The sequence below is a fragment of the Mixophyes fleayi genome, chromosome 1 (genome assembly GCF_038048845.1).
Source record: "Mixophyes fleayi isolate aMixFle1 chromosome 1, aMixFle1.hap1, whole genome shotgun sequence".
NCBI classification, from domain to species: Eukaryota; Metazoa; Chordata; class Amphibia; order Anura; family Limnodynastidae; genus Mixophyes; species Mixophyes fleayi.
In genome coordinates, this window is record NC_134402.1 from 336,308,499 (window position 1) to 336,333,518 (window position 25,020).

Below are 25,020 nucleotides of genomic sequence, written 5' to 3' on the forward strand. Positions count from 1 at the left end.
TTTAATTTTAACCCTTTATTTGCAATGTTGCTCTCAAGCAACATGAATTTTGCATTACTTTTATGTAATAACGTTTACATTTTTATCCTTGCCTTGGCAGAGGTGCTCTCAAGCAACATATAAGTGTGTGCTTACAGTAGTCAGTGGTTCCAATATGGATTGTGTATGAATACAGCGCTACAAAACAAATTTTCAATGCTTGCAATATAAAGGGTTAACAGAAAAACAACTTTTATTTTTGCAGTATTACACAGTTGCTATAAGAAAAGCTTAGTAGCGTTATAAAATAAGGTTATGCTAAAACATCAAAGTATTGAGTATAAAACACAGAGGCATGTTTTTTTTGTCTTTTTAAAAAGGAAATTCTTGTGAGATTTTATTTACCACTGACAATGATTGAGAAATCAGAGAATATCAATGATCTACAATATGTTGGACTAGTGCTTAATTAACATTCTGATCTTGTGACATTCTTTCTGGTACAGTGTCTTCAGTCAGCTTGGTTCACTACCAGAATCCCAGCACCACCGAGAGCCACAGCCACCTCCTGTCCCCATCACACAGCACCATAGACACTTACATGTCCACGCAGATGGCATCTTCCTCACAATGAAAGGACTACAGCCTTGGCTCTACCTGCCAGTAGCATACCTTGGACACACTGATTAAAGGATGTGCACAGAACAGAGTTGCCATGTTTAGGCAAAAGATGGCAGGATTAGAGGATGTGAATATCAACACCTTCAGCTGGAGATATTTATACCGGCTTGAGAGAACCCTGCTATGTGGAATGGACACACTGTACCTATGCAGGACACTTAAGTAACAGCTGATACCACTAAAGACTTTTCACCTTTCAATCATTTTATCTTCATATATAATTTGATTTTCTGTGTTTATTAAGCACACAGTGTCTGCATTGGTCAGTCCTAGAGGGAACGATGGTCTACGGACACCTTATCTGTCATTCAGTTCATCATGATTTTTCCAAAACCACCTTCTTTTTTTTCCTTTTAGCCCCATTTTTTTCAGACTCTGACGTTGCGTTCTGATCATCTGATTCGATGTCATCACCCAGTCCTTTGTCTTTTTTTTTCTTCTTCTTCTTTTTGCATTTCTTTTTAATTTGGTTATTGCAGACTGTGTCCATGCTCTCCTCCACTGGAGAGGTTTGCAGCGCACTCTCTTTCAGAATATCTAAGCCGGACACAGCAGCCTCCGAGAACCTCCGTTGCTTCTCTTCTTCACTGTCCTCGCTGCAAGACACAAAGCGGGAAGTGTTAGGAGACCTTTACTCAATCTGCATTTGAAGTACTTAGGGGACAATGAACGGATTAAACCCTATACTCCGTCAGATAGTGAAGCACACATTATAAGCATGTGGGCGAGATTCATATCTCAGACCTTTCGGAAATGCTTAAAAAAAAATAAAAATGCAGGTCTTAGCATATAAACGTCACCAACATAAGTCATTTCACTTCAGAAAATAATATAATGTATATAACATTACTACTATTTATAGAGCGTTACACATGTATGCTGCACTTTATACAGTATAACAAACCGAACAATAAACAGAATAACAAATCTTGTTCCTTAGCTATTATATGTTAGCAAAATGCAAATTGCAGTTACAATATGCCAATACAAATTAGGGGCCTGATTCATTAATGATCTTCACTTAAGAAACTTCTGATTTAAGTCTCCTGGACAAAACCATGTAACAATGCAAGGGGTGTAAATTAGCATTCTGTTTTGCACATAAGTTAAATACTGACTGTTTTTTCATGTAGCACACAAATACTTGATAGCTTATTTGTACACCGAAATTTAAAGTTGATATTTGTGTGCTACATGAAAAAACAGTCAGTATTTAACTTATGTGCAAAACAGAATGCTAATTTGCACCCCTTGCATTGTAACATGGTTTTGTCCAGGAGACTTAAATAAGAAGTTTCTTAAGTGAAGATCCTTAATGAATCAGGCCCTAGATCTTTTATGAAGTTGTTTCTCAAAATCCTTTGATTGACACAGCAAATTGTGTAAAGCAATATGGACTTTCCAGCCATTCCTTGCCATCAGGAGTTCCTTGGTCTTGACACAGACATGTATTTAGATCAAGAGAGTTAAGTGTGCTACTTGTATGGAAAAAGTAAAACCATTGTAATGCTGCTTGCCATGACTTTTGATGCTCCCCCTTCATTCGTTTCATCTTTTAATTTCTTCTCTCCAAAAGTACTGCTGAGTCAAGCCTCATTTAGGTCTTAAATTAATCAGGAGAGTGGAGAAACAACCTCCACTAACTTTATTTGATGCATCATTATTACTATTTAGTTCATATTTATACATTTGTCTACAATTATAGGATTGTGCTTATACATCCTGTACAAAGTGCACTAGGAAGGTGTCTCACTGAAAGTAAAGGCTAAAGCCCAATCCCCACAACTGAAAAAAAACAAAGACAAAAACAAAACTTTCATGGTATAAACAGCTTTGTGTAACACCTTTCTGATTGGTTGTGACGTATGACTTCCCTGCAGTGTGCAGAGGTGGTCACATGACACTGAAGCCAGCTGCTCCCATTCAGTCCTATTCTCTGCTTTATAACAAAGCAGAGAATGAGTCAGGTCAGAAGCAGCTGACTGGGGACCGCGGGCCGCCGGCTGTGCACCACTGATCCAGATTGTCCAAATATATAAACAATGCGAAGAACATCACAGCTCTCAAGGATCAATTGCAATTTCTTCTTTAAACGTGTGCAAGATAGAACATGAAGCAATATGAACAGCATACGTCATACAGTAAACACATTTTAAATAGAGGACCAAAGTGGCGCTGTGTGGAAATATGTCCAACTAGAGCAGGCCTGGCCAACCTGTGGCTCTCCAGGTGTTGTGAAACTACAAGTCCCAGCATGCCCTGCCAGGTTTCAGGTGACTATCTACTGGTGAAGCATGCAGGGGATTGTAGTTTCACAACACCCTGAGCTAGAGGCAGTTTACCCCAGTCAATGCATTGTTGCTAAGTAATAGTATACATCGATCACAAAACAAATATCAGGAGTATACAAATAACATATCAAACCACTAATAAGAAGAAACAGTGACCTATTTTGTTCTAAAAATATGTACTTTTACGCACTGTAGTTCAATTCACACTTATCCTTAAGGGAGAAGTAATAGCACTCTTATTAATATTTATATAGTGCCAGCATACCCACAGTGCTTTACAATTGTAAACAAACACAATAAAAAAGGTTCAATTATAAATTACTAAAAAAATATGAAATATATATATATATATATATATATACACACACACACGATTGAAAAAACTAAGTAACAGCTCAATATTTATATGCATTTATATGTGCAGTTTCAAATTTACGGTTTGCAGATATACGTGTTTATTCATATGGATGAAGTTCTGCGACTAGTGAAAAGGGGTGGTGGTGAGCTTTATTGTTGTGTTATCGACAGAAACAGAGATGTTCAAGTAAGAAGCTTCTGTTGACTGTTAGAAAGATTACTAGTTAAGTATTTTATAGATTGAGTTTCAGGTGAAACCTGTCACAGGACGTTCAAGATGAAATGACAGAAAGACATTCAGTATTGTGAACGAACCCAGATGGTGAAAGATCTGGAGAGAGTAAATTTGTGTGTTATCCTAAAAGAAGGCAACACTAAAACCCAAAAGGGGCTTATTACTTTTCCAAGACAAGTGGTATAGAGCAGTTTTTCTTCAACCTAGTCCTCAGGGCCCTTAACAGTGCATGTTTTCCATATCTCCTTGCTTTAGCACAGGTGTATTCATTACTGACTGACACATTGTAACAGATCCACAGGTGGTATAATTATTTCCCTTGTCACCTGGAAACCTGCACTGTTAGGGGTCCTGAGGACTGGGTTTGAGAAACATTGGTATATTAAGAGAAGAGCAGAGAGCGTGTGGTAATCCACCTAATAGAGGAAGTGCAATGTAGGGGGATCCAGAGCAATAGAGAAATGAAAGGAGTAGTTTCACAGAGAGAATGAGAACCAGTATTCAACAGTGTCAATTACTGCAGGGATGTCAAGCAGAATTAGAAGTAGTGCTCTTTATATTTAGCAGTAATCAAATCACAAACCACCATAGTCATTGCAGTCTCTGAAGTGTTGGGAATGAAAGCCTGACTGAAGAGTGTCTGCGACAGGATGGACCGCCTACGCCACCCTGTCTGTTGCTGCTGGGAACCAGCTGGGCATACATTGCCACCATTCCCTTTCGCTATTCGAAGTGCGCTCTTCTGCCGCAGTAGGAGGGGCTTATAATGCTGCCCCCACTGGACTTCTTACCAACATCCAGCACAGGGTTTCTTCTGGCAACTGTCACTGCTAGGGTACCCCCTTGCTGGTGTACATGGGCTGGTACTCCTGACCTCTTACTATGGATCACGGTTGCTGTGGATGGATCCCCCTGACCTACCACACTGACCAGGGCTGCAGGCAGAGCGGTGGTACCGGAAAAGCTGGGTCCAAACCTCAGAAACAGCCGGGAACGGATTCGATTTTGGGTATAATCTGTAGGTCACAGGATTTTCAGCATGGAAGATATTTTCAAGCAGGGTCTTGAAGCAAAATGATGGTTTATTAGCTCTCCCTGGTTTAAGGTACCAGTGAGCAGGTCAGATGAGAACATAACTTTTAATACAAAACAGTGCTGTTTTTATACACATTTGAGCGCAGCCTCACTAGATAAGCCAACCCCCGTGAGGTCAGAGTTATTTTTAGAACCAGGATGCAATTGGTTTATCCAAACATGGATTTGGATGCAATTCAAAGATAACAATATTTACACTTATCTGTGATATCCTATAACTTGCTGTGATTTCCTGCATCACATGCTATTTACAATGTTCAGAAAGGTTTGAACACTCTGGACAAAAGGCCACACAGTAACGACCCCCTGCTGGGCCTTTGGCCAGAGCAGGCATTTGACACTTCATCAAAAAACTTAAGCTAGGTACACACTACAGAAATTTCAACCAACTTTTTATCCCGAGCGATTTTACATGCGATTGATGGACCGATCGCTCGGTCCATGGACTGCATACACACTAGCCTTGTTTAGGACGATAGAGGGAAGAGCAGACGTCCCTTTAGCGACTTTTTACAGCCATGTTGTCGTGAGCAATGACTGATTTCGTACACACTGTTGTGGATCGGTCGGAAGTTTATACACACTACACAACGGAAACGAGATTGGAACGAAAATATTGAACGGTACAACCAACCAAATGAGGCGACAATCGTCCATTTGGGCAGACTTTCGACCATCGTGTCACTACACACACTGACCCGACTTTTGAACGAGCGGTCGTATGTCGGCTGATTGAGCTGATTATTGGACGAAAACCGTGTAGTGTGTACCCAGCTTAAGTTAGCAATTCCTGCTATCAGACTCCCTCCCCACATATGTCTAATTGGAGATTTCCTCTAGCAGCCTTACAAACCCAAACAATGACACTTCCATACAAAACACATCCCAATGTAACATAAGTGCATTTCAAATTATCCATTGGTGCCTGCACCTCTGATTGAAATACATTTCTACAATAAATTATTTACACATGATCCAGTAACAAATAAGATAGATATAGATATAGATATATATATATATATATATATATATATATATATATATATATATATATATATATATATATATATATAGTTTGGGGCAACCCAGCCTTTTAGCCTTTTGCCTGGAGAACTAAATTTTTCTAGTACGGAAGGAAAAGGGAACTAAGGCAATCACAGATTTTTTTTCTTTAATCCAGGAAGAACAAATCTGCACTTTCCATCAACTGATGGAAAACAATGGCCACAAATCAGGGAATTGGATAGCTTGTATTAAGTAATAAATAGAGAACCCAATATTTGTCCAATTACCTATTACAAACGGATATACAAAAACCTTCTTTTTTTTTTTTTTAGGAATGGCAGAAAGACATCCTAGAGATTGAAAACACACAATAATTGATCATTAGGAAGGAACAATTAAAATCTTAGTACTGCCATGTTGTAAGAGGTACCTTTCAAGACAATTAATAGGGCTTGTATCTCATAGAATCAAATAAAGCATATGGTAGCTGTATCATCTGCATAAATGCCCAAAATATAAATGCCTGAATACCTTCTCATAATATGTGGCAATGCAGAAAAAAATTAGAAAATATTGGGACATGGTAATGGTGTTGATCAATACTATGTTTGATACGATTCTGCGTAAACACCTATTGTCTAGATTATGCTTTAATTTGGACATGTGGACACTGGATAGTGCACCATCTACTAGCTATCACCATAACTATAGCCAAATAAAAAAATCATTCTGAACAGTTGGGACTTCATAAGCTTAGCAAAGGGCATGCTATGAGAAGTGCAAATCTACGAGGAAAAAAGGTTACTGAAAATTAGGTTTATATATAGAAAAACGGGAAGAAAATCAAATAGATATAATGCAGCTGTTTGAATCAGTGGATTGGTTGTCATATAGGCGAATCAGTGATTTCCTCTATTTGTGGTTGGAGTGAGGCTCTTCTCCTCCATCCAGACCTTTACTAGGCATACACTGACTTGTCAAAGCTTTTTTTTCCCCTTTTACTTGGAATGATACATATTTACTGATCTAACATACTGAGCCATAATTCTTTATAACAAGTTGTAAAGGAGGAAGTAGAGGCATTGGATAGCACCAGTGCTAGTTGGCAAAATATTCAACTTTATATTTTATATTATGTTTTCTCTTTTATGTACTATAACGCACCTGATGTTGTATTTTGAAAGTTCAAGTATGTACACTTTTCTCCCTTTTATATTAAATGTTTAATTGAACAAAAAAACAGGACAGAGAGAAATATGCATATAAGTCGTGGACTATGTATATTATCTTTATTATTCTTTTTCAAAAAGTAGTATTTTAATAAGAAGTCATCAAGGAGGGATTACAGATGTTAGTAAAGGCTGGGATGAGCACGAGAGACAGAGAATGACTGATCTGTAACAAGATAGGACCTTGTGGGCAGGTAATTGAGCCGGTTACGATTTCATTATTATTTTTGCCATTTGGTCTTAACCAACCACCAGTTTTTGCCTTTAAAAATAACAAAGATGTGTCCAGTAGTGTCAAAACTAAAATGGCCTCAATTGATAATTTAGGGTGTATTCACTCAAAATACTAGGACAGAGCCAACTGTAGATACAGCCCTGGTCACAGCTTAACAAAATGCTGATCATGTGCAGAGTCATCAAATGCTGACAAAGAATGACATGACTTGTAATTTCATGAGTTACCTAGCTCTGGAATACAGGAGCGGGAGAACGGGAGAGATCATATATGACATGAGTTCCACACACACCAGTCCTTTGAGCAAGAAAGGTAGCGCTATTGTATGTAAGAAATTTATTGTATACATAGCTCTGGAATAGCCTATTATGTCATGTACACCTCAGTCTCCATCATGGGAACCAGACTCTGCAGGAGGTGAAGCTGCCAGTCAGTCACTCAACTTCACTAGATGAAACAAAATAAGCAATCTTCACAAAAGGAAGCAAAAATAAAAGTCTCAAATAGGTCGCTTAGAACTAACGGTCTTTAGCTCATGGAACCAAAATACTTCACTTGGTTTATGGAATTTGGTTTGATGACCTCTCCTACGTATATGCATTTGTTCAATGTTCTGAAATCATGACGCATAATTTTCCTATACAGCCGATTGTACTGCAACTCCATTTTTAGATACTATATGGTTAAGGAACTGAACCATAGGTTATGTACAGATATATCTGCCAAAACCAAGTATAGAAATAAATTGTATATCTCTTTCCAGTTTTTATAGTTTTGAAGGGCGGCACGGTGGGTAAGTGGTTAGCACTTCTGCCTCACAGCGCTGGGGTCATGAGATCAATTCCCGTCCATGGCCTTATCTGTGTGGAGTTTGTGTGTTATCCCCGTGTTTGCGTGGTGAACATAGCAGGTGAGAGTATAGATTCAAGTTTCAGAGTGAAGCATTTAGGAAACATGAGTTACAGACCCTTAGTTCTTACAGACTAAACAGAGAATTTGAGTTATACTTTTATCTGTGAAGTTTGCTTTTTTTTTTTTTCTAAAGATTTCTTCTACGGATAATAATCTCTTGGGTATGGATGTGACTTAAACCACAGGGCATAACAATAAAAGAGAGTCATATTTTTATTACGACAGGTAATACCCTTTCTTACCTTTTATTAACAAGATGGTACCTTATTTTGTGTCCTCTTGCTAGTCTTTTTAACCCCACAGTCAAAGGATTGCTAGTCTTTTTCTTAGCAACAATTCTTTGACTGTGGGGTTAAATTGCCTCTGTTGTAACATTACTCCAGATAACTATCTTGATTTTCTATTTAAAATGTGCTTACTATGACTTCCAGCATATGTGATAAAGGTCATGGAATGTGTATAGCTGCAGGTAGTGGCTTGTGCATTTTGTGCACAAATAAAGCAAGATTCCTAGAGGGCTCTGATGTTCCTCCTGCATAATACTACATACATACCTACATAGTAATACTACATACCCGGAATCCTCTTGAAAAAGTCGAGTGACGAAACGCGTTGAGGGGGATAAGGCGTTTTCTGTGTGTTTTTTCCGTGGATCACCATATCTACCCCGGCCAGGTGGTTTTGAGAGATCCGTGATTACCATCAGGAAAGACTGCAGATAAGCCTATATTTGTTTTATATTATGTACGGGCGCATTTTATATATATTAAGGATTTTATCTTTGTAATAAAACACTCTTATGGATCATATTGATAGGAGCTTATGTTGGTACCCAGTTTTGAGGAATTGTTGGTAGCCTTATTTGGCATACTACACCATAATAGTTTTGCTCTGAGTCCATAGTGATCTGAACTTCTGGAACCATAAGGACTGGACACCAAGGAGTCTATATAGGATGTCGGGAATCTAATTACAGATAAGCTGTTTATTATTTGTCTTTGGGTACGAGGCCAATTCACTTGTTTGCCACATTGAGAAGACTAATTGTTGGTCATTTAATACACTATGCGTGGCGCTTCTCTTTTTGTCTTTTAGATTATATATATATATATATATATATATATATATATATATATATATATATATATATATATATATATATATATATATATATATATATATATTAGATCAGTTCTGTCCCAGTCAAGACCAGGGCTGTAAGTTGTAGACAAAATATGTATTAAATCATCAATAGGGCAGAATAATAATGCAGAGTATACTAATCTGAGCAATGATGAACCTTTATAAAAGGGCTGCTACACACATGAATGCTAAACATACAAACTTATAAAGTCACACTGGTGCCAAACAGTACGATGCAACACCCCCCCATTGTCAAACAACCAACCAATGCGCCCGCATCATCGGTGCACTAAAACACAGGTCTGCAGTATAACGCCCTACAGATGATGGGCTGTCAAAACAAACGTTTTAATATGGTATCACAAGACTTAATCAAACAACGTAAATCACACATTGTTAAGCCAGTAATGTCATGACCGATTCATAAAACACTATAGATATCCCAATAAATCTGGCTAGATCACGTGATCGGCCTTGTCTGGTATTAGAACCATACTAAAGACGTCAAAGATGGTGGCTCCCAAATGGGTGGTGTAACAACCTATAAAAATCATAGAATACCCATCAACAGTACAAATCGGGTATATCCAAAGAGCAGCACACATAACCGATATGTAAAAGTTCAATATATAATAAAAGGAGCATGTCAACACCAACAAACAATCACTGTCAGCACTAGTGTCATCCAGAGATGTAAATAGTAAGACACAATTCTATTGTAATATAGTTTTGCTCAGAGTCAAAAAGGACCATATTGTTGTATCAATACTTGAGGGACAATCTACAAAGTCATGCATAGTGGAAAAAAGTCATGATAGATGTAGACAATTTAGAATCTACTGAAAAATTCAGAAAATTACAAAGACAAGACAAGAGGCACTCCTGATCGTTAAACAGTAATATAAAGCAATAATCAGACAGTTCCAATCACGATATATATCATAAGGAGAATAAATGAAGATATTCATTAGGGCCAAAGAATTTAAACGGTATATCCACTACACAGAGAAGGCCCTTGTTTATTTGACATAAGAGGATTTTTATACTTACGATAAAGTTGTTCTTCTGATTCGATCTGGGGGACACTGCTACCATGGGGTTGTATGAGGGGGAACGTGAAGTTGGCACTTAGCAAATTACATTAAACAATTAACTAGTTGACAGACCCTTTGCAACACCCTGTGGCTCCTCAGTGTAACTTTAAAGCCCCAAGGAAAGGAACAACCAACAGCAACCAGCAAAAAAATCAAAAGAGAGTGTCCACCAGATGGAATCAGAGAAACAGATTTATCATGAGTATAAAAATACTCTTTTCTCTTTCATCCAATCTGGGGGACACGGCTATCATGGGGACGTACAAAATCAGCCCCATTAAGGGAGGGTCCCCTCTGACGGTCCGGCAAGTAAAAGACTAAAGCTGGCGTTTGGAGATGTAAAAACATTAAACTGATGAAATTTGGTGAAGGTGTGGACTGAGGACCAGGTGGCTGCCCTGCAGAGCTGATCCACAGAGGCCTTGTTACGCGCAGCTCAAAAAGTCCCCACCAAGCAGGTTCAGAGAGCCCAGGTAGAGAAAAAGGAAATGCGCAATAGGAAGCTGTATGGCAGACCCGATGATCACACCACCTCATGTAAGTGCGCCAGATTCGGTGTTAGATGCGAGCAGAAACTGGTTTCTTAGCCTGTAGCGGGGTGTTTACTACTTTGGAGGAGAACCCCTTAGACCGCCAGAGGCTGGCTTCAACAGACATGCTGTTGAAGCCAGCTGAGGTAGGTCCTGGTGTCGAAAGGTGCCTTGGAAAAGGAGGTCATTGCGAAGGGGCAGGCAACACCCCAGACCTACCGCCACGATTAGTATGTCTGTGTATCAGCCCCGACGCGGCCAATCAGGAGCCAGCAGTATCACTAGAAGCCCCCCTTGCTTGACACACCGGAGGACACGCAGGAGCAGAGGAATGTGCCCCAACCAGAACTTCCAGCACATGATAATGTCATTGACAGTGTATATATATAATATATATACATATACATACGCAGTACTGTGCAAACATTTTAGGCAGGTGTGAAAAAAATGCTGTAAAGTAAGAATGCTTTCAAAAATACAAGTGTTAATAGTTTATTTTTTTTATAAATTAACAAAATGCAAAGTGAATGAACAGAAGAGAAATCTAAATCAAATCAATATTTGGTGTGACCACCTTTTGCCTTCAAAACAGAATCAATTCTTCTAGGTCCACTTGCACACAATTTTGAAGGAACTCGGCAGGAAAATTGTTCCAAACATCTTGGATAACAAACCACAGATCTATTGTGGATGCAGGCTTGCTTAAATCCTTCTATCTCTCCATGTAATCCCAAAAAGACTCAATGATGTTGAGCTCAGGGCTCTGTGGGGGCCATATCATCACTTCCAGGACTCTTTGTTCTTCTTTTCGATTAAGACAGTTCTTGGCTGTATATTTGGGGTCGTTGTATTGCTGCAGAATAAATTTAGAGCCAATCAGATGCCTCCCTGATGGTATTGCATGATGGATAAGTACCTGCCTGTATTTCTCAGCATTGAGGACACCATTAATCTTGACCAAATCCCCAACTCCAATTGTTGAAATGCAGCCCCAAACTTGCAAGGAACCTCCACCATGCTTCAGTGTTGCCTGTAGACACTAATTAGCCATTATCCAGTCTGTGTTACACCTTTTGTCAGAGCATATTCAATTGTGATCTCTATGTAGAAGTTTTCTAGAGTTCCTGGGCATGATCAGATGAGTTTTTGTGTGCGAGGAATTCTTAGTCCTACTTCTCCGGAGCACGCTCAGTGCTTCTCCCCACACTCTCTGACTGTACATGATGCATTGCCAGATCCTTATCTTTGTGTTTCTATTTCCAGGATCTCAACAGTTTATCGGTTTTCCAGATTCCTTTGACCGGGCTTTGAAATTTGACTACGCCGATTTCTCTGCTTCTTTGACCCATGTTTCTGTTCCTGACAGTGTTGTTTGCTGTCTGCACTGACTCTGTCCTGCTTCTGACTATTCAGCCCGTTTCCTGGTGATGGACTCATATCCAGCATCCTGCTTTGTTTTATTTATCTGATCGTCTGCTGCATTGAGGGCCTCTGCAAATGACAATCTACTTACCTTGTTTGTTACTCACAATAAAAGAATGATTTTTGCACCGTGAGTCTACTCATTATTTATGATTATAAACACACACACAGTTATACTACTCGGTACTGTGAAAAGAAAGCCATACATGCTGCATTTTGAAAGGAAGTGGTTGGAAGCTTGTCGTGGCAGTATAAGATAATTGTTTCGAAATGATCATGGAAGTCACATTAAGAGGAACATGAGAAAGACATGTGCCACTGTCGGGAATCATACTAGGAGCACTCATCTAGTACAGCCGTCAGCAACTAGTTTATCAGTTTTTTGGATGCGGGGGATGAATTGCTGCTGCACACCTTAACTGGAGCATTGTCTGGGGCTAAACAGAGAGTTTTGTGGAAGCCACTTACATTTGCAGTCTCCAAGGCCTGAGACTAAAACTGGTATTGGTGCTGTATGTACAGAGCCTCTCATCAATGCCCAGTATGGCTGCTCTCAGTAAGGTATTTATGGGAAAAATTGCTCTGGAAATTAAACGGTTAAAAGCTTACTCCTATCAGTATCTCACCATATATCACTTCTTACCTGCTGAATACATTGAATATCCCGTTTTTAACTCCTCCATTTCCAGATCAATTGAGGGAATGTGGCAATAAAAAGCACTATATAGCCATTAGTGAGTATGATTACTTGTTTCCACTCATATAGGTCACTGTAAATATAATATCCAGTACAGCCCTTCAATGGGAGTTACATGAAGCTGTCCATAATTATTAAGGGTTCATAATTATCTAGTGAGAGCTACATCACGATGCAAAATAATAAGGCGTTCAATATAATCATCATCTAAAACCGGTCTTGTGTCATAATACTCATAAACCTAATTCTTATAGTGAAGTGATGTTTCATTCAATTGTAATACCAAAACACCTTCCTTCTTTCACTGAAAGGACCACCAAACTGAAAATACATGAAGAGCCAATATGAACAAATGTACATGTAAAAATGCACATCCTTGACAGGATTGTATGTGACTTGATTATCAACATCACAGCAAGCGATTGTCATCTGTTATCAGTTGTTTGAAGTACAGGAAATTGTCAACCCGTTTCCTCAAAGAGGGTTACTAAGAAAGAATCTATTTGTCATAAGTTATAGGATAATATTAAATGCCTCTTATCTAAAGTAAGTTTGGATTTATTGCCACCTCACCTGGTAGAAGATGCCACCCTGCGTTTAGAAATAGAGGAGGGTATCTGAACCCCAGAATCCCCAGGAACAGACGTCCAGAACAGTCGAAAGCCTTTAAAAAAACAACAACAAAAAAACAACAATATAAACAGATGATGTCTACTGCGCAGCAAAAGTCAGATAGTCACAAAGTAAGAAATCACATAATCCATTACTGAGCAGAAGGGACAAATGTGCAACAGAACCTACAAAATTGCCTTAAAGAGAGCACAGTCTCTAAACATCAGATCATACATAAAATCCACAACATTAGTCAGAAACATACTCTGCACCCAGACACAGACAGTAAACATTATTATGCTGACCAAGCTTAAGATAGGACAGAAGTGCCAATGTGTAATTGTCATTGCTGCATAGAAGTTACTCACCTTCATCCTCCGAGTTGGAAACTGCCTTAGACTCTCTCATCATGCTGCCGCTTCCAGGGATTTCTTTGATACAGCTAAAGACAATGGAATTAGGTAGATGAAGAGGAAATGTGTTCAGATTCCAAGGCCCCCCTCTATTTACCTGTCCAGTATAGCAGCGAGCTTCTTGGCTACATGTGTGCGGAATTCAGGGGTAGTCTGCAGTTCATTTCCATCATGCTCGTGGCAGTCAGGTCGAACCCTGCAGTGATCCCAAATGTTTAGGGCCACAAACACCAAAATATTCATTACATGCTTCTGATAATTCACAATACATACCGTAAACTTGGAGTGATAGGATCCTGTTTACATCGTACCGATTTGTCTATACCTGCAATATAAAGAACACTAAGCAAATCACAACAAAGACTACTGAAACAGAATTTTCTACTCAGGAAAAAATACTGGCATATACTTCAATGTCAGCTTATATATAGTAAACTGCAATACAGTAAGGGTATAGGTGTGGGAGGATAAACAGTGAACTAGTGATGGGAAAACTTATGTCATTGTGATGTCTAAAATAAAACCAACCTAAAAAGCTTCTATACTGTATATTGTGCATAAGATAAAATAATGTTGTAGCATGTTGGTCAGTAGAAAATATGAGCAAGACCATAAGTGGCCGACAAGAAAAAAGACAATGCAAGCCTTTGGAGCAATGTGGCTCTTTGTCAGAGTGGTTTACAGATGAAAACTGAAATAGCAGAGTACAGAATAACGAAGTACACCAAAAGATAATGCACACGTTACAAAGTGCTAAAATGTAAATTACATTGTTGCATATATTGTGAAAACCTGGCCTTCAGTCAGTTACTTAAAAGGTTCTTTGTTTCAGTGTGCTGGGAGCCTGGCCGAAAATTGAGACACCAATGCTCACTCACTAACATTACATTTAGATGCATAACTTGCACCAAACCAATCAGACACTTTCTTATATTGTCTAACTTACACTAAACAGATAAAAGTCAAGCACTGATTGGTTGCTGTGTTTCAGTGCAAATATTGCACTCAAGTACAGGACTAGCAAATTAGTCCTGCTGTGGTAAAGTTTCCCTACCAGCTAGTATATACATTTTACTAACTTGATGATTCACTTGGCAGGGGGCCCTCCATGACGTTTTTCCCTGGGATCAGTGGTTCTTCTCACACTCCTGACTGAACACTAGGGCCGTGTGACATTGCAGCTTGCAATTGGTCCTCCTGCGCCACCATATTAAAATGGAAAATGAAACAAACTTAAAATAGATTTGCCAGTTCTGTATTACAGACCCAGTAGAGCCCCAGGCATAAAAGCTGCATTGAGCAGCTCCAGAAGTTCCTGCTCACCAAGTTAATAAAATGTATACACAAGGTGGTAGAGCCGCTTTAAAGGGTAGACATGGTTATACATTTGAATTCCCAGATTTTTGATTTTTTTTTTGTCATGTTCTCTTTCAGTTCTCATATACATGGACAGGAGAGATGTATCTTATTACTTCACTGGTTTGTAAATTTATTGTGTGTTATTAACTATTCATTCTTGTGTGAAATTTCGGTTTTGTGTTTCCACCAACAAAGCTCCCAGTGTGGCGATTTAGTTTACTTACCTGTATAAGGACCTGTAATACCAGAAAGTAAAAACGTGTATTTCCTGTATCCTGAAGTACACAGCTAATAATATTTTGCTACAGAAACAACCCATGACTTACAATGTGTACAGATGGAGATTTAGTATGCGTCAGTATCTAAAATTAAGTTCCATACAGTCGTGTGAAAAAGTACACTCGCTTTCAAATCTGTGTCTTTGCATATTAGAACATAATTAACAATCATCTAGTCCTCACCAAGTAGTACAATTTCATAAATCTAATCATGCGAGAAATAACCCACAACAGATCACAATTTTACCAAGCCAACACAAAGAAGCCACGTGTGCAATAGCAAGTACACCCTTACTAATGCCATACAAATAAAGAAAGTAATTTGAGCTTGGTGCTGCTAATCAAAATCTCATCAGTATTTGTTTATCAGGAAGTGCTGCCCCCACTATGTAAATGCAGAACCTTTGGCACTTCAGTCTGGAGCATTCAGGTTTATTTTAGCACCATGCCAAGGAGAAAAGACAATGGATCTAGGAGAAGCAATTGTTGCTGTTCAACAATATGTAAAGCGTTATAAGGTCTTTACCAAACAATTTGAAGTCCCAATTCTACAGTAAGAAATATTATTTAGAAATGGAGAGCACAGCTGCCAAACTTTTAGGAGAGGGTGTCCCAGAAAATTCACCCAAAGACCAGATAACAAATTACAAAGAACTTCATCATGGGGTCTACCAAACCTCTGTCAACACAGTAATTGTTAAAGTTCATGATTCCACTATTGAAAACTGCTCCAAAAAGAAACAAGTATTGTTTTCTTGGACGGGTGCCCTGGAGAAAGCCCCTGCTCTCCAAAAATAACAGTACAGTTTAGGTTTGCAAAATTGCATCTGAATGAAACACAATGACATTTGGGCAGACAAGAACAAAGTTGAGTTGTTTGGTTTTAACACACAATGCCATGTTTCCTGGCAGCTGATAAAAGAATCTAGGTTCTGAAATGACCATATACTAACCCCATTGAATAAAATAAAGTAAAATATGTAGTGTATTATTTGTCAAATGAGACAAGATTTATTAATTTTTAGGATTTGGTGCAAACTAGAAGATTGTTAAGCAGGGTACACACCTATGCAATCTAACTTCAGATGCAATTTCTGTATTGATACACCAACGATTGAAAGACCTGATAGCCATGCTGATTCATGCGTACACAGCTACACAATTTATCTTCAGATCTATGATCTTCATCTCTCATAACCATTTGCATGAAAATATCATGACTGTACACTAGAGATGAGCGCACTCGGATTTCCTGAATCCGAGCCCACCCGAACATTGCCGATCTGAGTCGGATCCGAGACAGATCCGGGTATTGGCGCCAAATGAAAACTTGAAAGCGAGGCTCCGAGTCATAATCCCGTTGTCGGATCTCGCGATACTCGGAACCTATAAATTCCCGGCTAGTCGCCGCCATCTTCACTCGGGCATTGATCAGGGTAGAGGGAGGGTGTATTAGGTGGTCCTCTGTCCTGGTAGATCTCGTGCTGTGCTGTTTAGTTCTGTGCTGTGTTCTGCAGTATCAGTCCAGTGGTGCTGTGTCCTGTGCTTCTAAGGGCATAGTTATTTTATTTCCCCATTATTCCCAAGTGTTTAAAAAAAAAAAAAAAAACAGTTATAAAAAAAAATACAAAAAAATAATTAAAAAAATAATTAATTACAACAAAATTTGCAAAACCAATCCTGCAGTATAAGCCCATTGGTACTGCAATATTACCAAGTTCACACATTCAGCAGTATATCAGTCCAGTCCAGTGGTGCTGTGTCCTGCTGAGTTCAGTGGTGCTGCTGGCTCCTGTGCTGTGTCCTGTTCAGTCCAGTGGTGCTGTGTCCTGTGCTCTGTGCTTCTAAGGGCATAGTTATTTACCCATTATTCCCAAGTTTTTAAAAAATAAAAAAAAGTTATAAAAACACACTTAAAAAAATAAATTAAAAAAAAAAAAATTATAACTATCTTGCAACTATTTTTTGGGCATTATGTGACCATTCAACAGTCGTTTGCCATGTTCAAAAAGTAAAAGAAAATGCCAACAAATTCAATAAATTAAATCAAAAGTTAAATGCCCTGTCATTATTTAAAACAAGAGGTTTTGACGTGCTAGAATTAGTGTAGTGTTAAGATGTTATAAACACTACACTTGGAAGAGGTATTGTGGCCCCGGTATCAAATTGTGTACCGGGGCCACCCTACTACGCAGTCCAGATACTTGTTTGGTGGAATTCTGACCAGTTGAGGGTTTTATTATTATATTGTGGGGACCACTCTATACCACACTACCACTCTATACTACACTACCACTCTATACCACTCTATTTAATACTTTAATTCTATTTAATTCTTTAATTCTATTAGTAGTTACCATAAAGAGGAACAAATTAAACAAATTTTACCAAAAGTATAATATGACTTACAAACACAACACTTGAAAGATGGTGCCTTTAAATGAAAAAGTCACTCTTCATTGCACGACTATGTGCAACAAGGACAGTTTTTTGGTTTACAAAGTCAACCAATAACACTTCGACCCTGTCTGTCTTTAACATACTTGATGGGATCTCAATGATGAATGCTCTGTACCATGGTTGGAGGAGGTATTGTGGCCCCGGTACCAAATTTAGTCCAGATAGAGGTGTATCAGATATTAAACAACGTTGACTGTTGCTGCAAAATTTTTTAAATAATATTGTGGGGAACACTACACTACGCAGTACATAAACTTTTTGGGTGGAATTCAGACCCATGGAGGGTTTTTTAATAATATTGTGGCCCCGGTAAAAAATTGTGTACTGGGGCCACCCCACTACGCAGTCATACCAGTTGATGGTTTTCTTATTATATATATTGTGGTGACCACTCCTCTACGCAGTCCAGATACATTTATTGGTGCAAATCATACAAGTTCAGGGTTTTTAATTTATATTGTGGTGACCCACTCCTCTACGCAGTCCAGGTACATTATTCGGTGCGATTCATACCAGTTGATGGTTTTCTTATTATATATATTGTAGTGACCCACTCCTCTACGCAGTCCAGGTACATTATTGGTGCGAATCATACAAGTTCAGGGTTTTTAAATTATATTGTGGTGACCCACTCCTCTACGCAGTCCAGGTACATTATTGGTGCGAATCATACAAGTTCAGGGTTTTTAATTTATATTGTGGTGACCCACTCCTCTACGCAGTCCAGGGTACATTTTTTGGTGTGATTAAGACCAGTTGATGGTTTTCTTATTATATTGTGGGGACCACTCCACTACGCAGTCCAGAAAGATACCTCGTTGCAACGTTTTGGATTAATAACTATATTGTGAGGTGTTCAGAATACACTGTAAATTAGTGGAAATGCTTGTTATTGAATGTTATTGAGGTTAATAATAGCGTAGGAGTGAAAATAAGCCCAAAAACTTGCTTTTTGAACTTTTTAAAAAAAAAATCCGAACCAAAACCTTTCGGCAGGTGTTTTGCGAAACAAATCCGAACCCAAAACATCGCGGAAAGCCGAATCCAAAACACGAGACACCAAAAGTCGCCGATGCACATCTCTACTGTACATACACTACAGATAACTGCTTACGCTGCTGGCTGCGAGTACGTACGTACACATTTCCTAAAAATCACTATCAACGATGGAATGATATCAGGCAAATGTGGAAGTTTGGAAAACCAAACCAACAGATGCAATGTATTTTGGTACAATAAAATATTATCGTGAGGGCGTAAACACTCTTGCAATGTCTAAACAAACGGTCGTGAATCTTGTGATCTGCACGATAATTAAATCTGGTTACACGTCTATACAATTATGTTGGGATATATAGAAATACAGATTTGAAAGATGGTGTACTTTCTTTTTCACACTCACTGTATATGAAAATATACAGCCAGCAACAAATAATACTTTCAATTAATTAAATGAGGAAAATTCAATTTAGTTATCAAAATGTGATGACCTTTATTTCAGGCTCAAGGTCCACTTAGCATGAGTAATATAAATCAGAAGATACTACCAAAACAGAAAAATCACTTGCACTTGTTATATAGGTACACACATCCATACATACTGTAAGGCAAGCAAAAACAATTTAGACTTCAGTTCAGCATAATTTGGATTTTAGAATATCGGACATGGGGGAGGAAGCTGGCCATGCAAAGGCCAATTGTGTCACTTTGCCCATGAAACGGGATGCATTTCCAATATGACTATGCATATGGGTGGGTATCAAAGTATGTAGCCAGCAAAAAAAAAATTGCAATTAAATCAGCCAGTCACATTTATGTATCAAAACATGGCTATTTACAAGCTTAGATAAATAGCAGTAGCAACTTCACTCAGATCATGGTTTATTCATTGAGCCAACATGTGCAATTACTGGTCTTCCATCAGAGTGAATGGTACTTTTATGTCTCTTTTGGGAGGCGGGGACATACGACAGTAGCACAACCAATAAAAGGCAGACTTCAATGAAGCCTTCAGGTGCTGAAGCCTGGCCGTCAGTGACAGCATCCTGTTCCACCAAGGTGATCCTTGTTACATAGTGTTCACAATGATGGAATTTCCAACCCAGGGTTACCACGGAAACCTGGTAACATTGTTTTGAGGTCACCTCAACTTCTTTCAGGATGGAGGTGGCCATATCAAAGCAAGGCGATCCAATTCAGCTTTTTCCTGTGATCCTGCATTACTAGTTAACTATTACAAGTGATCAGAGCAATAGGGGGATATTGATGAGCCCTAATGCTCCAATATCCCTTCTCTATTGCGCTACATGTACCACATCGTCCCAACAGGTGTGTCATGACACATTTATCTATCCCAGCAAAACACATAAGTTAAACATGTGCAAGAGATGACACATTAGCTATATTTTAATGATAAATCACACACATTTGTATTTCATGATGTTTAAACACATTAATTTAGGATTCCAATTGTATTTGTTACAAATATCTCAGTGGTCTGCCAAAAAATCAATACACGTGTGGCATCTTTTTTGAAGCATCGGAAAGGAGGATGTACTGGTATACTGTACTGTACTGTCTACTTTTGTTTAGGACACAAATGTTCAACTTGCAAACTTCCAAAACTGGTTACAAATCACCACAAGTGAATGGTATATATGGTACTACCAAACTTGTGAGTTTTTACTACATATCACATTTGCTTGTCATATTACACTATGTCACAGTCTTGTTCTCCTCTTCGCCTCCCAGTTGTCTCTCTGTTGGATTTTACCAATTCCAAACTATTTTGCCCACCTTGGCTTGTATATAAACAATTCTAGTTTTTTCCTTTTGCTTAGTCAGCTACTGTCTAGTGAAGGTAGTTCTAGAGATTTGTGGGTGGTGACGTCAATCAGAGAGTCCTTAGTGAAGACCGGGGTTCCCAATAGACTTTGTCCCTCCGATTTAGCCTACACTCGCTATCAACATAATGAGTTAACATATGGGACAATTTGTTCACTTTCTCAGAAAAAGAACTTTACTGACAATCCGCTACCAGCCACTTCTCTTTTCTAAGTGATTTCTTCCCACAGACAAAAAAAAAATACTATTTGGAGAGCGGGAGCTTCTGAACATAAGGCCAGAATGGAGGCAGCTATCAGAAGAAGTATTCTTTCCCATATAGATAACAAAAAGTATGGAATACCTCTAAATGACACATCATCTTGTTCCAAACATGTGAAAGCAGATGCTGTTTTCAGTCAACTGATTTCAAAGACTGAATAAAAGGAACAACTTTCTCACACAGTTGACAACTATAATTCCTGTATCCACTTCCATCTTCTCTTTAAACATTCCTGTATCAAATCCTTTGTAGCTAAAGAAATTTGTATTAAACTACATTCTTAAGCCCACAACTCCAAGTTTGCTGGACATTCTAAAATGAACAAACTTAAGTTTTTAGTGGCTTCAGAAAAGGAAGATCAAAGTCTTGGAGAGGCCTAGTCAGAACCCCGACCTCAGTCCCATTGAAAACCACTGGAATGACCTAAAGAGGGCCATGCACAGGAGATAGCATCACAATCTAAAGCACCTTGAACTTTTGCAGGGAAGAGTGGGATATAATTGAAGAGTGTCCAGATGTGCAAGGGAGAGAGGGAGAGACCAATTCAAAATGACTCCCTACTATAATAGAAGCCAAAGGTGCTTCATGGAAGTATAGTTGAGGGGTGTGCACACTTCAGCAACCAGGGTATTTTAGGGTTTTCTATATTCAAGTTTTTAATTTTCCTAAAAGTTGTCTATTTGTTTTGCAGTCAGACTTACTTATTTTTAATGTCACATTAAAGGTGCTAAAAGGTCTGATATGATTTATCTTGATTTCAGGCTTCACATCACAAACACCTTTAATTTACATTAGGGTGTGTAGATTTATTATATCCACTGTAAGTTGTATCTTAGTTTTTCTCAGAAAAAACATACAAATAATTTCCTTTCAATTAACTAGGCAAGCGCTGTCCAAATGCATCATGGTCTTCACTCTCCTGTCACATTAACAAGCCATTTAATTAATGTAAACCTTATTTAACCAATTGAACCAGCATTAATTTATTGTGAAACCTCTACGCTTCACAACTTGATATTAGTTATTTTGTGAGATAGAAAGCCTGCAATTTAATTGGCTGAAATTTCAAAAGCTTCCTCTCCATAAGCTCCATATACTAGTATAGTATTCTCATGTTTTGTAGCAGGGACAGCACACTAACCACCCCCAGTTGTAGTTCAGGTACACTAGTTGCTGCAACAAGGTCGAAGGAAAATGCACCAAGCCAAATTAATAACCTAACCATCTAGCAAGGCTGAGGGCTTGCTTGATGGTTGGATTATTAATTGAAAGAAGGTTATTAATGTAGAGAATTGATATGTAGCAGCAACACAAGCACTGTATTACAACAGAGTAAGTACTGTGGGTATGGTTCCACATGTGGTAGGGATGGTTATGAATATGGTGAGCATATTGTACTGGGTGGACATTGTATGCTGTGCACAGGGTTTTATATAATGGACATGGGGTTGGCATGTTGTCCTACTGTGGTGCATGAGGGCAGTATGTGGTAGCCACAAAGCTGTATATTGTGCACATAAGGCTAATATGCTATGGATCTGTTATGCACAATGTTTACCATACCATGAAGAATTTTCTTTTAAACTTATTTATATTGTTATAAGACAGTGCACTAGATATTGGAATGTTTGCAGAATTGAGCACGAATTTTACATACTATGCTGCCCTGCACGAACCAGACCGTCCCCATGTAGGAACAAATAAACGTGCACGGATAAAACACTGGAATATCGCACTACTACATGTTGCTCAGAATAGTATTTTATCAGCATTCAGCAAAAAACTAGATACATCAGGTTCTCTCACCGGGTGGTTGCCAGGTTGCCTCCCGGAAACGCTCCAGTCCCTCGTCCTCACTACTGCTCTCCCTGCACTGTGAGGTTCTCCTGGGCGCTGCCATCTTGCATCACGTGGTCCGGCCGTATGGCACGGCTGCTGTTGTACTTTCATCTCGTCATCCCTGGACCGGCAGTGACGTTAAAGGGCTGTCTGAGCGGAGGATCTGTTTGGTGATGGTGGATCTCGGCTTAGTGAAGGTGAGCGGAGTTGGCACTGTGCAGTCTTAGTTGTCTGTGTTCATCAGTCAGGTCAATGATGCTGGTACATAGGGCACCCCGGGTGCCGCCCGTGTGCCCACATGCCAGCTGTGCTTGTGGACAGCTGTTAGTGTCATGAGTGTGACACTCACACTAGACAGGTGAATCCACTAGAAGTGGGAGTTCTTCTGTTCCTCTGTACAGCTAGCCCAGGTGGGTGCTGCCATTGTTTGTGGATAATCGGTGCTGGCGGTAATCTTCTTCGCGTTATCTGTTCAATATGTTCTACTGCTGTTTAGTAGTTTCCTGGAGTTATGTCGGAGCTCCTGCTTATTCTGAAGGGTTTATAGCAGAGGCAGGTAGACTTTGGTTCTTCAGCTTTTGTGGAACTACAAGTCTCAGTATAACATAACATATGGAGAGCCACAAGATGTGTAATAGTGGATGGCAACTTCCTCTATTTAGGTAAAAGCACTCCACTGGCCTAAAAGAAAGAAACTGCCTTCTTCAGCTATACATCTTTTCACAGATGTCCACCTAAACCATTTTCTTTGGATCTACTTGTCTGAGACTGAAGTTTGTCTCATTTTGAGACAGTTTCACATTGACACACAACTGATGTTTTCACACTTAATCTTGCTTCTGTATATTGCACTATGAAGTTAGTTGCTCAAAATCATTTAAGTCCTGCAAAAATTACCTACTTGATTATAAATAAGAAATGAACTGAAGGAAAATAAGAAAACCTATTTCAACCTTTGTCTGTTCCTGAACTTTGGCTTTTAAATGGGCATAGGCTCAAACAGTTAGTTGATGTTGAAGGACTTGTTTTATTACATTTAACACACTTTCACATTCAGAAGTGTTCATGTCTAATTTTGCTGGGTTTTAATAACATCTGGGACAGTGTAGTCCTTTTACAGCTCACTGCTCTATTGGAAGCTTAAACCACTGTCTGTGATTGGTTCTGCTCAAATATAACAGGTTTCAATTGGAGAGGCTTATTGAGCATTTTAGACTCCTATCAAAAGCCCTGCTGTCAGTTTTTTAAATCCACTTCGGTATTATAGCCCTCTTGTGACATCTACTCTGTATTACTCATATAAATTGCTTCAATTACAGTGATTAAGTGCTCTGTTTTTAACATAGCATTTAAAGCACATATATGATACACCCTTAATTAGTCCCAGGTTAATTCAGTAAAAAAAAAAAAAGTTGGTGCCAAGTCCGGTAGCATATGTATTTTATGCTCTCCTGCATTAAATGGGTTAGTTTAATATCTATTTAATTTGTATATCATTTAATGCAGGGTATCTTCAGATGTATCACTTAGTAGTGGCTTGTTCATTGGTTTCAATTTGTATTCTATAGAACAGTGTGATGTGCATGCTGCAATTCCACATGTTTAATGCAATTCCACATGTATTGTTTAATACTGTCTCTGAAACTGCATGACAGCTGGGAGTGTGGTCCCTATGGACAGGGGATTAGTAAAGTAACCTGTGTACACTGAGGGGCGGTCCAGACAGGTGAGAGGGATTAATTCGGCAGCAGGGACTGCCAGTCTGTAGTGCATTCTCTGCGTACACTTGTTTAATTACTATCTACGTCATCCCTCCCATTTCTGCTGTCACACTCCAAACCCATTTGAGCTTCTGTCACTGAGTGCGATGTTCCATGCTTCGTTTTCACATGTCATCAGTTTATTCTTTGGGGACATGATGTAACAGAGTGAAAATGCAGCGCACACACACTTATAGCTTAGTCTCCCCTTTCTCTGACACTAAGTGACTGTGAATCTACTTGCAGCAAGTTCCCTGAAAGTGCAAAGATTGATTATAATTTGGTAAG

The 25,020-nt window shown here is 38.9% G+C and overlaps 3 protein-coding genes across 5 annotated transcripts in view; 2 read left to right on the forward strand and 1 right to left on the reverse strand.

The window, feature by feature from the left end:
- HNF1A (HNF1 homeobox A) overlaps positions 1-613 on the forward strand; it is a 39,232-nt gene extending 38,619 nt beyond the window's left edge. The window contains exon 9 of the mRNA XM_075215125.1: positions 486-613. Within this exon, the coding sequence (XP_075071226.1) occupies positions 486-613 (128 nt within the window). The remainder of the gene's footprint in view (positions 1-485) is intronic.
- C1H12orf43 (chromosome 1 C12orf43 homolog) lies at positions 1-23,250 on the reverse strand. Of its 2 annotated transcripts, none has more exons than XM_075215133.1 (6): positions 22,940-23,250; positions 14,204-14,255; positions 14,028-14,126; positions 13,886-13,959; positions 13,479-13,569; positions 1-1,256 (listed from the first exon to the last, which is right to left on the reverse strand). In XM_075215133.1, the coding sequence occupies exons 1-6, from the start codon at positions 23,031-23,033 to the stop codon at positions 977-979; spliced, it is 690 nt and encodes a 229-aa protein (XP_075071234.1). In that variant the 5' UTR covers positions 23,034-23,250; the 3' UTR covers positions 1-976. The 2 variants fall into 2 exon arrangements, with proteins under 2 accessions (XP_075071234.1, XP_075071243.1); XM_075215142.1 differs by lacking the exon at positions 22,940-23,250 and adding an exon at positions 15,010-15,121.
- RNF185 (ring finger protein 185) overlaps positions 23,066-25,020 on the forward strand; it is a 6,603-nt gene continuing 4,648 nt past the window's right edge. The window contains exons 1-2 of one of the 2 annotated variants that reach the window (XM_075215159.1): positions 23,132-23,169; positions 24,979-25,015. The gene's annotated coding sequence lies outside the window, so the exon portion shown is untranslated. Of the gene's footprint in view, positions 23,170-24,978; positions 25,016-25,020 lie in introns of both variants that reach the window. The other variant, XM_075215152.1, reaches the window with a different exon arrangement.